Source organism: Leptodactylus fuscus, chromosome 9 (genome assembly GCF_031893055.1).
Source record: "Leptodactylus fuscus isolate aLepFus1 chromosome 9, aLepFus1.hap2, whole genome shotgun sequence".
Taxonomy (NCBI): Eukaryota; Metazoa; Chordata; class Amphibia; order Anura; family Leptodactylidae; genus Leptodactylus; species Leptodactylus fuscus.
Window position 1 is genome coordinate 86,204,451 of NC_134273.1, and position 16,703 is coordinate 86,221,153.

Genomic DNA, 16,703 nt, shown 5'->3' on the forward strand with positions numbered 1-16,703 from the left:
ACACTGCTCCCTCTGCTGGACAGTCTTCATTATTACACTGCTCCCTCTGCTGGACAATCTTTATTATTACACTACTCCCTCTGCTGGACAGTCTTCATTATTACACTGCTCCCTCTGCTGGACAGTCTTCATTATTACACTGCTCCCTCTGCTGGACAGTCTTCATTATTACACTGCTCCCTCTGCTGGACAGTCTTCATTATTACACTGCTCCCTCTGCTGGACAGTCTTCATTATTACACTGCTCCCTCTGCTGGACAATCTTTATTATTACACTGCTCCCTCTGCTGGACAGTCTTTATTATTACACTGCTCCCTCTGCTGGACAGTCTTCATTATTACACTGCTCCCTCTGCTGGACAGTCTTCATTATTACACTGCTCCCTCTGCTGGTCACCGATAGAACTGCAGAGAACGGGCCGCGTTGTGTGACACGTCACGTTGCTATGGCGATCACCTACACTGTACACACTGGGCGGATTGCTGCCGCTGCTGTATATGCGGTAAGTGGAGGGACACTTTCTATTTCTCATGTTCATGTGTTTTTTGTTGCCCGGATATGGACAGACAGGGGTGGAGGGGGTGTCGGATGTCGGTGTGATTCTGCCCTGGGTAATGTCTTATTGTAGAACTACAAGTCCCAGGATGTCTGCAGAAATAATCACGTGATGGCAGCTCCAATATATACACAGTGACCATTGGGGTAGTGTACACAGCGATCAGGGATGGCGGTAACCAACTCTGACCCTGTCAGCCCGCCACATACACCCCTGACCCTGTCAGCCCCCCATAACCCTGACCCTGTCAGCCCCCCACATACACCCCTGACCCTGTCAGCCCCCCATATACACCCCTGACCCTGTCAGCCCCCCATATAAAACCCTGACCCTGTCAGCCCCCCATATAAAACCCTGACCCTGTCAGCCCCCCATATACACCCCTGACCCTGTCAGCCCCCCATAACCCTGACCCTGTCAGCCCCCCATATAAAACCCTGACCCTGTCAGCCCCCCATATACACCCCTGACCCTGTCAGCCCCCCATAACCCTGACCCTGTCAGCCCCCCACATACACCCCTGACCCTGTCAGCCCCCCATATACACCCCTGACCCTGTCAGCCCCCCATATACAACCCTGACCCTGTCAGCCCCCCATATACACCCCTGACCCTGTCAGCCCCCCATATACACCCCTGACCCTGTCAGCCCCCCATATACACCCCTGACCCTGTCAGCCCCCCATATACACCCCTGACCCTGTCAGCCCCCCATAACCCTGACCCTGTCAGCCCCCCACATACACCCCTGACCCTGTCAGCCCCCCATATACACCCCTGACCCTGTCAGCCCCCCATATACAACCCTGACCCTGTCAGCCCCCCATATACACCCCTGACCCTGTCAGCCCCCCATATACACCCCTGACCCTGTCAGCCCCCCATATACACCCCTGACCCTGTCAGCCCCCCATATACAACCCTGACCCTGTCAGCCCCCCATATACACCCCTGACCCTGTCAGCCCCCCATATACACCCCTGACCCTGTCAGCCCCCCATATACAACCCTGACCCTGTCAGCCCCCCATATACACCCCTGACCCTGTCAGCCCCCCATATACACCCCTGACCCTGTCAGCCCCCCATATACACCCCTGACCCTGTCAGCCCCCCATATACACCCCTGACCCTGTCAGCCCCCCATATACACCCCTGACCCTGTCAGCCCCCCATATACACCCCTGACCCTGTCAGCCCCCCATATACAACCCTGACCCTGTCAGCCCCCCATATACAACCCTGACCCTGTCAGCCCCCCATATACACCCCTGACCCTGTCAGCCCCCCATATACACCCCTGACCCTGTCAGCCCCCCATATACACCCCTGACCCTGTCAGCCCCCCATATACAACCCTGACCCTGTCAGCCCCCCATATACAACCCTGACCCTGTCAGCCCCCCATATACACCCCTGACCCTGTCAGCCCCCCATATACACCCCTGACCCTGTCAGCCCCCCATATACACCCCTGACCCTGTCAGCCCCCCACATACACCCCTGACCCTGTCAGCCCCACCATATACAACCCTGACCCTGTCAGCCCCCCATATACACCCCTGACCCTGTCAGCCCCCCACATACACCCCTGACCCTGTCAGCCCCCCACATACACCCCTGACCCTGTCAGCCCCCCATATACACCCCTGACCCTGTCAGCCCCCCATAACCCTGACCCTGTCAGCCCCCCATATACAACCCTGACCCTGTCAGCCCCCCATATACACCCCTGACCCTGTCAGCCCCCCATATACACCCCTGACCCTGTCAGCCCCCCATAACCCTGACCCTGTCAGCCCCCAATATACAACCCTGACCCTGTCAGCCCCCCATATACAACCCTGACCCTGTCAGCCCCCCATATACACCCCTGACCCTGTCAGCCCCCCATATACAACCCTGACCCTGTCAGCCCCCCATATACACCCCTGACCCTGTCAGCCCCCCATATACACCCCTGACCCTGTCAGCCCGCCATATACACCCCTGACCATGTCAGCCCCCCATATACACCCCTGACCCTGTCAGCCCCCCATATACACCCCTGACCCTGTCAGCCCCCCATAACCCTGACCCTGTCAGCCCCCCATATACAACCCTGACCCTGTCAGCCCCCCATATACAACCCTGACCCTGTCAGCCCCCCATATACAACCCTGACCCTGTCAGCCCCCCATATACACCCCTGACCCTGTCAGCCCCCCATATACAACCCTGACCCTGTCAGCCCCCCATATACAACCCTGACCCTGTCAGCCCCCCATATACAACCCTGACCCTGTCAGCCCCCCATATACACCCCTGACCCTGTCAGCCCCCCATATACACCCCTGACCCTGTCAGCCCCCCATATACAACCCTGACCCTGTCAGCCCCCCATATACAACCCTGACCCTGTCAGCCCCCCATATACACCCCTGACCCTGTCAGCCCCCCATATACAACCCTGACCCTGTCAGCCCGCCACATACACCCCTGACCCTGTCAGCCCGCCACATACAACCCTGACCCTGTCAGCCCCCCATATACAACTCTGACCCTGTCAGCCCCCCATATACAACCCTGACCCTGTCAGCCCCCCATATACACCCCTGACCCTGTCAGCCCCCCATATACAACCCTGACCCTGTCAGCCCCCCACATACACCCCTGACCCTGTCAGCCCCCCACATACACCCCTGACCCTGTCAGCCCCCCACATACACCCCTGACCCTGTCAGCCCCCCACATACACCCCTGACCCTGTCAGCCCCCCACATACACCCCTGACCCTGTCAGCCCCCCACATACACCCCTGACCCTGTCAGCCCCCCATATACACCCCTGACCCTGTCAGCCCCCCATATACACCCCTGCCCCTGTCAGCCCCCCATATACACCCCTGACCCTGTCAGCCCCCCATATACAACCCTGACCCTGTCAGCCCCCCATATACACCCCTGACCCTGTCAGCCCGCCACATACACCCCTGACCCTGTCAGCCCCCCATATACACCCCTGACCCTGTCAGCCCCCCATATACACCCCTGACCCTGTCAGCCCCCCATATACACCCCTGACCCTGTCAGCCCCCCACATACACCCCTGACCCTGTCAGCCCCCCACATACACCCCTGACCCTGTCAGCCCCCCATATACAACCCTGACCCTGTCAGCCCCCCATATACACCTCTGACCCTGTCAGCCCCCCATATACACCCCTGACCCTGTCAGCCCCCCACATACACCCCTGACCCTGTCAGCCCCCCACATACACCCCTGACCCTGTCAGCCCCCCATATACACCCCTGACCCTGTCAGCCCCCCATATACACCCCTGACCCTGTCAGCCCCCCATATACACCCCTGACCCTGTCAGCCCCCCATATACAACCCTGACCCTGTCAGCCCCCCATATACACCCCTGACCCTGTCAGCCCCCCATATACACCCCTGACCCTGCACAATATCATCCAGGTACGTCCTACAAAGTTATTTAATGGTCAGCGACTGGTTGAAGGTTTTATTCTCCCCTTAGTGATGGCGATGGCGGTGCCCACTGTAGGGGAACATCTGCCGGCCCGATAGAGAGCAGCCACTACAGATGAGACCTATGTGTCCTATGGATATGCCATAAAGTTCCCTGTTATCTCTCCTCCCCTCCCCCCTCTTCTCTTTTTGCCACAGCCGGTTGACCAGAGACCCATCGCCGTCCCACCACCAGTTCCATCTATACAGCGCACAATGTCGTCCATGACCTTAGAACGCTCCGTTGTGTCACGGGAAAGCTCAGCGAGCGGATCCAGTAAGTAGTGAAACAACAGAGCGGTGATACCGGCTGCCGCCAGTCAGGGGCGCAGTGATGTCACACAAGGGGCCTGTCACTGAACTGTATCTATGTGCCTACAGGGGGGCTCCGGACGGGGTCTCATCACTCTGCCCCAAGGTCCGTCCTCAGCTCGGCCAAGTCATGGACAGACACAAAGTCTGTGGTCTCAGGTAATGTGGCTGCAGGTGGGTGGGATATAGTGTGTCATGTCTGCCGGCCGTATAACACCATTCTCTGCACCACAGCCCATGAGAGGAAGAAGAAGAAGGAGGAGGCGGCCAATCCCTTCCAGATCCCGCCCGATGTAGACGTCTTCCAGATAAGAGATCAAGAAAAGGAGAAAAAGCAAATGGTAAGTTCTAAAGACACAACATAAAGATCTAGAGATGTATATACAGTATATACTATGTATTATCCTGTACTGTGACATCACTGTGTGTATTATCTCTGTACTGTGACATCACTGTGTGTATTATCCTGTACTGTGACATCACTGTGTGTATTATCCTGTACTGTGACATCACTGTGTGTATTATCCTGTACTGTGACATCACTGTGTGTATTATCCCTGTACTGTGACATCACTGTGTGTATTATCCTGTACTGTGACATCACTGTGTGTATTATCCTGTACTGTGACATCACTGTGTGTATTATCCTGTACTGTGACATCACTGTGTGTATTATCCTGTACTGTGACATCACTGTGTGTATTATCCCTGTACTGTGACATCACTGTGTGTATTATCCTGTACTGTGACATCACTGTGTGTATTATCCTGTACTGTGACATCACTGTGTGTATTATCCTGTACTGTGACATCACTGTGTGTATTATCCTGTACTGTGACATCACTGTGTGTATTATCCTGTACTGTGACATCACTGTGTGTATTATCCCTGTACTGTGACATCACTGTGTGTATTATCCTGTACTGTGACATCACTGTGTGTATTATCTCTGTACTGTGACATCACTGTGTGTATTATCCTGTACTGTGACATCACTGTGTGTATTATCCTGTACTGTGACATCACTGTGTGTATTATCCTGTACTGTGACATCACTGTGTGTATTATCCTGTACTGTGACATCACTGTGTGTATTATCCTGTACTGTGACATCACTGTGTGTATTATCCTGTACTGTGACATCACTGTGTGTATTATCCTGTACTGTGACATCACTGTGTGTATTATCCTGTACTGTGACATCACTGTGTGTATTATCTCTGTACTGTGACATCACTGTGTGTATTATCCTGTACTGTGACATCACTGTGTGTATTATCTCTGTACTGTGACATCACTGTGTGTATTATCCTGTACTGTGACATCACTGTGTGTATTATCCTGTACTGTGACATCACTGTGTGTATTATCTCTGTACTGTGACATCACTGTGTGTATTATCCTGTACTGTGACATCACTGTGTGTATTATCTCTGTACTGTGACATCACTGTGTGTATTATCCTGTACTGTGACATCACTGTGTGTATTATCCTGTACTGTGACATCACTGTGTGTATTATCCTGTACTGTGACATCACTGTGTGTATTATCCCTGTACTGTGACATCACTGTGTGTATTATCTCTGTACTGTGACATCACTGTGTGTATTATCCTGCACTGTGACATCACTGTGTGTATTATCCCTGTACTGTGACATCACTGTGTGTATTATCCTGTACTGTGACATCACTGTGTGTATTATCCTGTACTGTGACATCACTGTGTGTATTATCCTGTACTGTGACATCACTGTGTGTATTATCTCTGTACTGTGACATCACTGTGTGTATTATCTCTGTACTGTGACATCACTGTGTGTATTATCCCTGTACTGTGACATCACTGTGTGTATTATCTCTGTACTGTGACATCACTGTGTGTATTATCCCTGTACTGTGACATCACTGTGTGTATTATCTCTGTACTGTGACATCACTGTGTGTATTATCCCTGTACTGTGACATCACTGTGTGTATTATCTCTGTACTGTGACATCACTGTGTGTATTATCCCTGTACTGTGACATCACTGTGTGTATTATCCTGTACTGTGACATCACTGTGTGTATTATCCTGTACTGTGACATCATTGTGTGTATTATCTCTGTACTGTGACATCACTGTGTGTATTATCTCTGTACTGTGACATCACTGTGTGTATTATCCTGTACTGTGACATCACTGTGTGTATTATCCTGTACTGTGACATCACTGTGTGTATTATCCTGTACTGTGACATCACTGTGTGTATTATCCTGTACTGTGACATCACTGTGTGTATTATCTCTGTACTGTGACATCACTGTGTGTATTATCCTGTACTGTGACATCACTGTGTGTATTATCTCTGTACTGTGACATCACTGTGTGTATTATCCTGTACTGTGACATCACTGTGTGTATTATCCTGTACTGTGACATCACTGTGTGTATTATCTCTGTACTGTGACATCACTGTGTGTATTATCCCTGTACTGTGACATCACTGTGTGTATTATCCTGTACTGTGACATCACTGTGTGTATTATCCTGTACTGTGACATCACTGTGTGTATTATCCTGTACTGTGACATCACTGTGTGTATTATCTCTGTACTGTGACATCACTGTGTGTATTATCCTGTACTGTGACATCACTGTGTGTATTATCCCTGTACTGTGACATCACTGTGTGTATTATCCTGTACTGTGACATCACTGTGTGTATTATCTCTGTACTGTGACATCACTGTGTGTATTATCCTGTACTGTGACATCACTGTGTGTATTATCCTGTACTGTGACATCACTGTGTGTATTATCTCTGTACTGTGACATCACTGTGTGTATTATCTCTGTACTGTGACATCACTGTGTGTATTATCCTGTACTGTGACATCACTGTGTGTATTATCTCTGTATTGTGACATCACTGTGTGTATTATCTCTGTACTGTGACATCACTGTGTGTATTATCCCTGTACTGTGACATCACTGTGTGTATTATCTCTGTACTGTGACATCACTGTGTGTATTATCCCTGTACTGTGACATCACTGTGTGTATTATCTCTGTACTGTGACATCACTGTGTGTATTATCCCTGTACTGTGACATCACTGTGTGTATTATCTCTGTACTGTGACATCACTGTGTGTATTATCCCTGTACTGTGACATCACTGTGTGTATTATCCTGTACTGTGACATCACTGTGTGTATTATCCTGTACTGTGACATCACTGTGTGTATTATCCTGTACTGTGACATCACTGTGTGTATTATCCTGTACTGTGACATCACTGTGTGTATTATCCTGTACTGTGACATCACTGTGTGTATTATCTCTGTACTGTGACATCACTGTGTGTATTATCCTGTACTGTGACATCACTGTGTGTATTATCCTGTACTGTGACATCACTGTGTGTATTATCCTGTACTGTGACATCACTGTGTGTATTATCTCTGTACTGTGACATCACTGTGTATTATCCCTGTACTGTGACATCACTGTGTGTATTATCTCTGTACTGTGACATCACTGTGTGTATTATCCTGTACTGTGACATCACTGTGTGTATTATCCTGTACTGTGACATCACTGTGTGTATTATCCTGTACTGTGACATCACTGTGTGTATTATCCTGTACTGTGACATCACTGTGTGTATTATCTCTGTACTGTGACATCACTGTGTGTATTATCCTGTACTGTGACATCACTGTGTGTATTATCTCTGTACTGTGACATCACTGTGTGTATTATCCTGTACTGTGACATCACTGTGTGTATTATCCTGTACTGTGACATCACTGTGTGTATTATCTCTGTACTGTGACATCACTGTATGTATTATCTCTGTACTGTGACATCACTGTGTGTATTATCCCTGTACTGTGACATCACTGTGTGTATTATCTCTGTACTGTGACATCACTGTGTGTATTATCCTGTACTGTGACATCACTGTGTGTATTATCCTGTACTGTGACATCACTGTGTGTATTATCTCTGTACTGTGACATCACTGTGTGTATTATCCTGTACTGTGACATCACTGTGTGTATTATCCCTGTACTGTGACATCACTGTGTGTATGATCCTGTACTGTGACATCACTGTGTGTATTATCCCTGTACTGTGACATCACTGTGTGTATTATCCTGTACTGTGACATCACTGTGTGTATTATCCTGTACTGTGACATCACTGTGTGTATTATCCTGTACTGTGACATCACTGTGTGTATTATCCTGTACTGTGACATCACTGTGTGTATTATCTCTGTACTGTGACATCACTGTGTGTATTATCCTGTACTGTGACATCACTGTGTATTATCCCTGTACTGTGACATCACTGTGTGTATTATCTCTGTACTGTGACATCACTGTGTGTATTATCCTGTACTGTGACATCACTGTGTGTATTATCCTGTACTGTGACATCACTGTGTGTATTATCCTGTACTGTGACATCACTGTGTGTATTATCCTGTACTGTGACATCACTGTGTGTATTATCTCTGTACTGTGACATCACTGTGTGTATTATCCTGTACTGTGACATCACTGTGTGTATTATCTCTGTACTGTGACATCACTGTGTGTATTATCCTGTACTGTGACATCACTGTGTGTATTATCCTGTACTGTGACATCACTGGGTGTATTATCCCTGTACTGTGACATCACTGTGTGTATGATCCTGTACTGTGACATCACGGTGTGTATTATCCTGTACTGTGACATCACTGTGTGTATTATCTCTGTACTGTGACATCACTGTGTATTATCTCTGTACTGTGACATCACTGTGTGTATTATCCTGTACTGTGACATCACTGTGTGTATTATCCTGTACTGTGACATCACTGTGTGTATTATCCTGTACTGTGACATCACTGTGTGTATTATCTCTGTACTGTGACATCACTGTGTGTATTATCCCTGTACTGTGACATCACTGTGTGTATTATCCCTGTACTGTGACATCACTGTGTGTATTATCCCTGTACTGTGACATCACTGTGTGTATTATCCCTGTACTGTGACATCACTGTGTGTATTATCCCTGTACTGTGACATCACTGTGTGTATTATCTCTGTACTGTGACATCACTGTGTGTATTATCTCTGTACTGTGACATCACTTTGTATCATTTTCGTTTCTATGCAGGATAAGGAGCGGAACAAACACCTGAAGGTTCACCAGAAGACGACTTACAATACGAGGAGAAATGCAGAGATGGGGCGGCTGAGGAAAGAGATTGAAGCTGAGGAGATGGAGGAGTCCGGGGGGGAGGTGGACAAGGCTCTGGCTCTGCACGAAAACCCATCATGGAAGCTTGCAGTTACAAGAGGTGATTTTAAGGAGCAAAAATGGCCGAACCCTCTGACACGGCTCCTCCCCTTTATAGTGGGCGGGTCTGGGGGGGTGAAATATTTTGGTGTGTCCTGAGCCCCCTCTTAGGGTCCGCTGTATGTTGCACCTCCGCTTTCCGTGCACGCGGTAGATACGAGGACACGTCATTGTTAGCGCTATGTAATAAATGTAACGCAGAATATTCTTATCCAGACAGAAACATCCAGCGGGAGAATCTGAACGACTACATCAACAAGAAGAGAGAGATGTTCCGCCTGGAGGTTAGTCGTAGCGTGGCCGTGACCGCGGGGATCACGTGTACATTACATAGGACCATCAACAAACCCATGAAAAGCCGCGGCCCACCACGATTGTTTCTAAGCACTGCCATGGATGGCCGTGTATAGTCACAATGTCATACTTCCCTTCACCTGGGGGGGCGCTGATCTCTTGATCTCTGAGTATTAACATGGAGCCATTGCTATGTCGCGAGTCTGACATCCCATAGTAATTCCCCGCATTGATCTGGTGCCGTTTCTTCTTCCTAGTACGGCCTCCAAGTGAAGCGAGACGAGATCCAGAAGCTGGAGACGATGGCGGCCGCCGAGGAGCTGAAGCTGGAGAAAGCCGAGCAGTTTCTGGAGCAGGACGCCATCAGATTCGATGAGTTCCTTAAGGAGAATGACAGGAACTCGGTGGAGGCCATGAAACAGTAAGGACCGGTGCGGGGGTCACGCTTGGGGGCGTCAGAGCATGCTGGGAGTTGTAGTTTCCCAACCGCTGCAGAGCATGAGGTTACATCACTATATACAGAGAGTGCAGGGTTTGGATGGATTATTATACTGCAGCGGCATGTGTCACGCACAGTATTACCCAGCAGGGGGCGACAAACCAGTCTCATGTATCGGGATTTACATTTAGGGCCGACAAAGAAACCAAACTGAAACTGGAGCGAGCAGCCGAGATGAAGAGTCTGAGCGGGCAAATGATGAACATTAAGAGGTAAGAAAGATGTTCTGGCAGGAACAGCGCCACCTCCGTCCATGGGTTGTGTCTGGTACTGCAGCTCAGCACCATTGAAGTGAATGTGGCAAATGTGCAGTACCACTCACAACCTGAGGACACCTGTGGCACTGTATTGGATTAGGCAGCCATGTTTTACTTTAACCGTTTACTTTCCTTCCCATCCTCTCCAGTGACATTGCAAAGTCGGAGGAGATTCTTCGGGAATATCTCATGTACAAGGAGTTTCTGTTCAGATTGTCTCCCAAGGAATGGCAGGAGGAGAGGCTGAAGAAGAAGGCGAAGGAGCGGGAGAGCAAGATACACCTGCCGCCCATCAGCCGGGAGAAGGAGAAGAGAGGCTCCGTGTCTCACAAGGTGTCCGCATCACCGGTGGCCGGGAAGAGTAAGTGCAGACATAGAGCGGCCCTGCGACTGCTGCACTGACCAGTATATATACAGTATATAGGCTCTAGTAATAAGCAAACGTGCAGGCTGGGGCCAGGAATACAGTATGAGGAATAAACGCAGCATCCTCGGGGGTCCAGGGCAGTAAAAGGGGATAAATACCGCCACCCCGGGGGTCCAGGGCAGTAAAAGGGGATAAATACCGCCACCCTGGGGGTCCAGGGCAGTAGAAGGAGATAAATACCGCCACCCCGGGGGTCCAGGGTAGTAAAAGGGGATAAATTCCACCACCCCGGGGGTCCAGGGCAGTAGAAGGGGATAAATACCGCCATCCCGGGGATCCAGGGCAGTAAAAGGGGATAAATACCGCCACCCCGGGGGTCCAGGGTAGTAAAAGGGGATAAATTCCACCACCCCGGGGGTCCAGGGCAGTAGAAGGGGATAAATACCGCCATCCCGGGGATCCAGGACAGTAAAAGGGGATAAATACCGCCACCCCGGGGGTCCAGGGCAGTAAAGGGGGATAAATACCGCCATCCCGGGGATCCAGGGCAGTAGAAGGGGATAAATACCTCCATCCCGGGGATCCAGGGCAGTAAAGGGGGATAAATACCGCCACCCCGGGGGTCCAGGGCAGTAAAAGGGGATAAATACCGCCACCCCGGGGGTCCAGGGCAGTAAAAGGGGATAAATACCGCCACCCCGGGGGTCCAGGGCAGTAAAAGGGGATAAATACCGCCACTCCGGGGGTCCAGGGCAGTAAAAGGGGATGAATACCGCCACTCCGGGGGTCCAGGGCAGTAAAAGGGGATGAATACCGCCACCCTGGGGGTCCAGGGCAGTAAAAGGGGATAAATACCGCCATCCCGGGGTGTGGTCTATAATTAGGGCATGTCTTTCATCCAGAAATGTTGCTGTGAACACGACAGAGAAAGTAGCAGAAGTTAATTTCCAAAAATGAACAAGTACAATTCACGTCTCCCTTCTTATCTAGAACCTGAGTCTCGATCCTCGGGCCCCCTGGCTAGCCGTGACTCCACTCGTGACACCCGCCAGCCGTCCAGATCCAGCCTCAAGACCGTGGCCTCTAAAAAAGCGTAAGTAAAATGGCGGGTGAGGTTGCACTTACTGTCACTGGCCTGAAGGGGGTGTATGCTGTGTATCCATACATTGATAGTGGTCTCAAAGGGACTTGGGGGAGAGAGGGGGGGGGGGGTGACATCTGCTCTCTTCTTGGGTCACAGTGATCTGTGTGTCATCTTTACAGGAACAGTGCGACAGTCCAAGAAGAGGAGAATAGTTCTGAGAACCCGGTGTCGTCGGACAGTGAAGAGGTGAGGAAAGTCTTATGGAAAAAACGTAAAGGGGGTCTCGGGTTTGGACAGTCACTTTTTAGGACTATGCCCTCTGAATCTTTACTAATAGGCTGTGTCTGCTGAATATTCATGGGGATTGAGGGGGGGTAGACTAGTTTTGGGGTTCGTGATAATATCTCAAGTGTTCTATAGGGATAAAGATAAAAGGGGCCATTGCCCTGGTGGGCTAGGGTAGTGAAAGGGTTAATACTGGCATCCCCAGGGGCCTAAGGCAGGAAAAGGATGTATAACAGCAGTCCTAGTGTTGTAGAGTAGGGAAAGGATTAATAATAGTATCCCTGGTGGTCTAGGACAGTACAGGGATTATTAATAGTGTCCCGGGTGGTCTAGGGCAGTACAGGGATTAATATCGGCATCCCGGGTGGTCTAGGGTAGTGAAGGGATTAATATCGGCATCCCTGGTGGTCTAGGGCAGTAAAGGGATTAATATCGGCATCCCGGGTGGTCTAGGGTAGTGAAGGGATTAATATCGGCATCCCTGATGGTCTAGGGCAGTAAAGGGATTAATATCGGCATCCCGGGTGGTCTAGGGTAGTGAAGGGATTAATATCGGCATCCCTGGTGGTCTAGGGTAGTGAAGGGATTAATATCGGCATCCCTGGTGGTCTAGGGTAGTGAAGGGATTAATAATAGTATCCCTGGTGGTCTAGGGTAGTGAAGGGATTAATAATAGTATCCCTGGTGGTCTAGGGCAGTAAAGGGATTAATATCGGCATCCCGGGTGGTCTAGGGTAGTGAAGGGATAAACTCACAGCTGGTGCACAGTTGTTACTCACCTCTCGGGGCTCCTGGCTAGTCTTTGCTGCCTCAGTGGGATGATGGTGGTTGTCATCTTCCTCCTCCTCCTCCTCCTGCCTGTATTGGTCAGGATTCTATGACATGGCGGATTTGCTTGATCTTCTTCCTGCAGGAGTCGGAGCTGTACTTCACTGATCCACAACAGCTACTAAACATCTTCTCTGAGATGGAGGAGCGGAACCTGTCACTGATCCAGAACTCGCAGGAAACAGAAGAGGCCTTAGAGGAGATCAAACAGAACATCACCATGACAGAGGGGAAGATGTGAGTCTGATACATGAGAGCGACGGACAGCCGAGCTTTTACTACTCTACCATTGTGTGTATGCAGCTCCTATACAGGCATGTGTCTCCATGGTTACAGACTCTAGACAAGACACCGTGTAGTCAGACACACTATTTACCTTCTATAGGGAAAATGAGACCCAACAGCTGAAGGCGCAAATCACTCATCTGCAGGGAGCAATAGCGCGGGAGGAGGAGCGAGCCGCAGACCTGGAAATGAAGTGTCGGGTATTCGCATTTGGACAATACAGTTTTGAAGAGCAGGTGAGAGAAGAGCTGAGCCAGACATAGGTGTGTACAGAATAGTGAGCGCAGCTCTGGAGTATAATACAGGATAAGTAATGTAATGTATGTACACAGTGACTGTACCAGCAGAATAGTGAGCGCAGCTCTGGGGTATAATACAGGATAAGTAATGTAATGTATGTACACAGTGACTGTACCAGCAGAATAGTGAGCGCAGCTCTGGGGTATAATACAGGATAAGTAATGTAATGTATGTACACAGTGACTGTACCGGCAGAATAGTGAGCGCAGCTCTGGGGTATAATACAGGATAAGTAATGTAATGTATGTACACAGTGACTGCACCGGCAGAATAGTGAGCGCAGCTCTGGGGTATAATACAGGATAAGTAATGTAATGTATGTACACAGTGACTGCACCGGCAGAATAGTGAGCGCAGCTCTGGGATATAATACAGGATAAGTAATGTAATGTATGTACACAGTGACTGCACCGGCAGAATAGTGAGCGCAGCTCTGGAGTATAATACAGGATGAGTAATGTAATGTATGTACACAGTGACTGCACCGGCAGAATAGTGAGCGCAGCTCTGGGGTATAATACAGGATGAGTAATGTAATGTATGTACACAGTGACTGCAGCGGCAGAATAGTGAGCGCAGCTCTGGAGTATAATACAGGATAAGTAATGTAATGTATGTACACAGTGACTGCACCAGCAGAATAGTGAGCGCAGCTCTGGAGTATAATACAGGATAAGTAATGTAATGTATGTACACAGTGACTGCACCAGCAGAATAGTGAGCGCAGCTCTGGAGTATAATACAGGATAAGTAATGTAATGTATGTACACAGTGACTGTACCAGCAGAATAGTGAGCGCAGCTCTGGAGTATAATACAGGATAAGTAATGTAATGTATGTACACAGTGACTGTACCAGCAGAATAGTGAGCGCAGATCTGGAGTATAATACAGGATGAGTAATATAATGTATACACAGTGATAATTATATGTATATAGTATGCACCAGTTCTCCACAATCCCATTCCTTCTCGGTCAGTATATAATAGTTCACCACGTAGATGATTTGTGGGACATTCCGGGTCAGTGGGGACATATACTCATACAATACCTGACGGATCTTTTGACTTTGCAGGAGAAGATGTTGACCTCTCTCACTAAGAAGGTGGGTGAAGTATACCAAGCCTGTATAAAAGAAAACCGAGCAAATCTTAACGCCTTGCAGATGTTGACCATGATGGAGCAGCAGGTGGAGGAGCTCCTGGACAACATTGAGGCCATCCCTAAAGAAAGGCTTGAGATTGCTGAAAAAGCAAAGGAGAAGGAGCGGCGGCTGAGGTGCGGTGAGGTCTCGGTGCTTGCTTTGGGTTCACCACACTCTTGGAAATATGACCAGGTTAGGACATGATGACAGCGGAGCTGGAGACGATTTGTTTCTTTCTTATTTCAGGTTAAGAGACGAGAAAATTAAACAGCAAAAGCTGCACCAGGAGGAGAGACTGCGCCGCGCCTTAGAGAGAGCACAGGCCGACCCCAAGAAAACAGTAAGATTACATTCACCACAAATTCCATCCCAGCCCTGGGTGTAATGACCTGACCTAACAAAATATCAGGGACCTAAACCGTTCTTATCTGCAGCATTAGTGGAGAGGCCGCAGCATTGCACGAGATGATGGGTGGTGGTCCTGGGTGTAGGACCCCCACTGATCACATAGCCATGTATCACACAAAGCCCCTTTAATAGTAGTCACAACCTTTTCTGCCACCTATAAGGTCACCTTTATGCTTCAGGTGAACCTTAAACCTGTTGAGAATCCCCCCGATGCATTACTATACGGTGAAGCAGCACTGACCGCTTTTTCCTTTGTAGACCGGCAGGAAATTGATGACCCGCTCCGACCCGCCAGCGATGAAACCCAAAATTGAGAAAGACCCGGATGCAGACAAGGAGAAGGAGGAGGCCATATATTTTTTCAGCTAGGACTATAGCGGCTGTATGATGGATTTATTAGATTTGCTGTAATGTAATTGTGGTTTATATCAGGGCTCTGCCGCCTCCTTCACTCTGGAGCAGTCGCCTTGGTACTGAATTATTATAGATTTCTATCTATTGCAAATACAATGAAGTGTCCACCATGATGTCACATTACAGCGATCACTCACTTGTAGAGCGGACTGGACGGGTTTGGGGTAATACTTGGTTACATCACTTAGGGATTGAATACAGAAAGTGACCATAACAAGGCTGTGCTGTCTATCTCATGTATGTGGGGGCGATCCCAGATATCAGGAGAAGCTTCTTCCAGACCCTTCTATACCAGTCTTTCCAGGGAAACACATACAGCTGACCAAGCCAAGCATGCATGTGTATGGGGGACCCTGTACATTGCAATACAGATTGCAAAAGGCATCACAAATCCAATCCAGTACAATATTCAGTGCTGCAAAGCAAAAGGGATAACTCGCTTGTTCATTCTGCTAAAAACCTATTATCGCATCCTTTTTGAGTCTAACCCATCTGTTTGTGTATTCTGTTTGGGGGAGTCCGCATGGGGAGCCCCCTGAACGGAGCACCAAACGCAATTGCAAGCGCTGTGCAGTAAAAACACACGAATCCCCATAGACTATAATGGGGTCCATGTGCTTGCCACCAGATCTCCGCACAGAACATGCGGACAGGAAAGTAGTTCACAATCTACTGTCCTGTCCGCATGATTCATGTGGGCAGCGCACGGCAAGCTGAGTGTGCAGTGGAAAGAACACAGTGCTGCTGCCAGGCTCTAGTTTGGATCCCATGCTATGTAGCTCAGTACTTTCCAAAGTTGCCCGCAGTAGTCACACA

At 49.1% G+C, this 16,703-nt stretch overlaps 1 protein-coding gene across 1 annotated transcript; it reads left to right on the top strand.

Annotated features, from left to right (window-relative positions):
- Positions 1–488: 488 nt before the first annotated feature.
- On the top strand, positions 489–15,902 carry CFAP100 (cilia and flagella associated protein 100). The gene is made up of 16 exons (XM_075287842.1): positions 489–503; positions 4,226–4,343; positions 4,448–4,537; positions 4,613–4,719; positions 9,541–9,724; positions 9,940–10,007; positions 10,275–10,438; positions 10,648–10,728; positions 10,923–11,134; positions 12,131–12,233; positions 12,404–12,470; positions 13,423–13,574; positions 13,723–13,858; positions 14,997–15,199; positions 15,312–15,405; positions 15,732–15,902. The coding sequence occupies exons 2-16, from the start codon at positions 4,283–4,285 to the stop codon at positions 15,840–15,842; spliced, it is 1,833 nt and encodes a 610-aa protein (XP_075143943.1). The 5' UTR covers positions 489–503; positions 4,226–4,282; the 3' UTR covers positions 15,843–15,902.
- Positions 15,903–16,703: the final 801 nt, after the last annotated feature.

What these genes read in the sequence shown, in the direction of transcription:
- CFAP100 (XM_075287842.1), top strand. Translation starts at nt 4,283, where the DNA reads ATGTCGTCCATGACCTTAGAACGCTCCGTTGTGTCACGGGAAAGCTCA. An exon ending in AAGCTCAGCGAGCGGATCCA is followed by an intron (nt 4,344 to 4,447) that starts GTAAGTAGTGAA and finishes ATGTGCCTACAG; the next exon opens with GGGGGCTCCGGACGGGGTCT. An exon ending in GAAGCTTGCAGTTACAAGAG is followed by an intron (nt 9,725 to 9,939) that starts GTGATTTTAAGG and finishes ATTCTTATCCAG; the next exon opens with ACAGAAACATCCAGCGGGAG.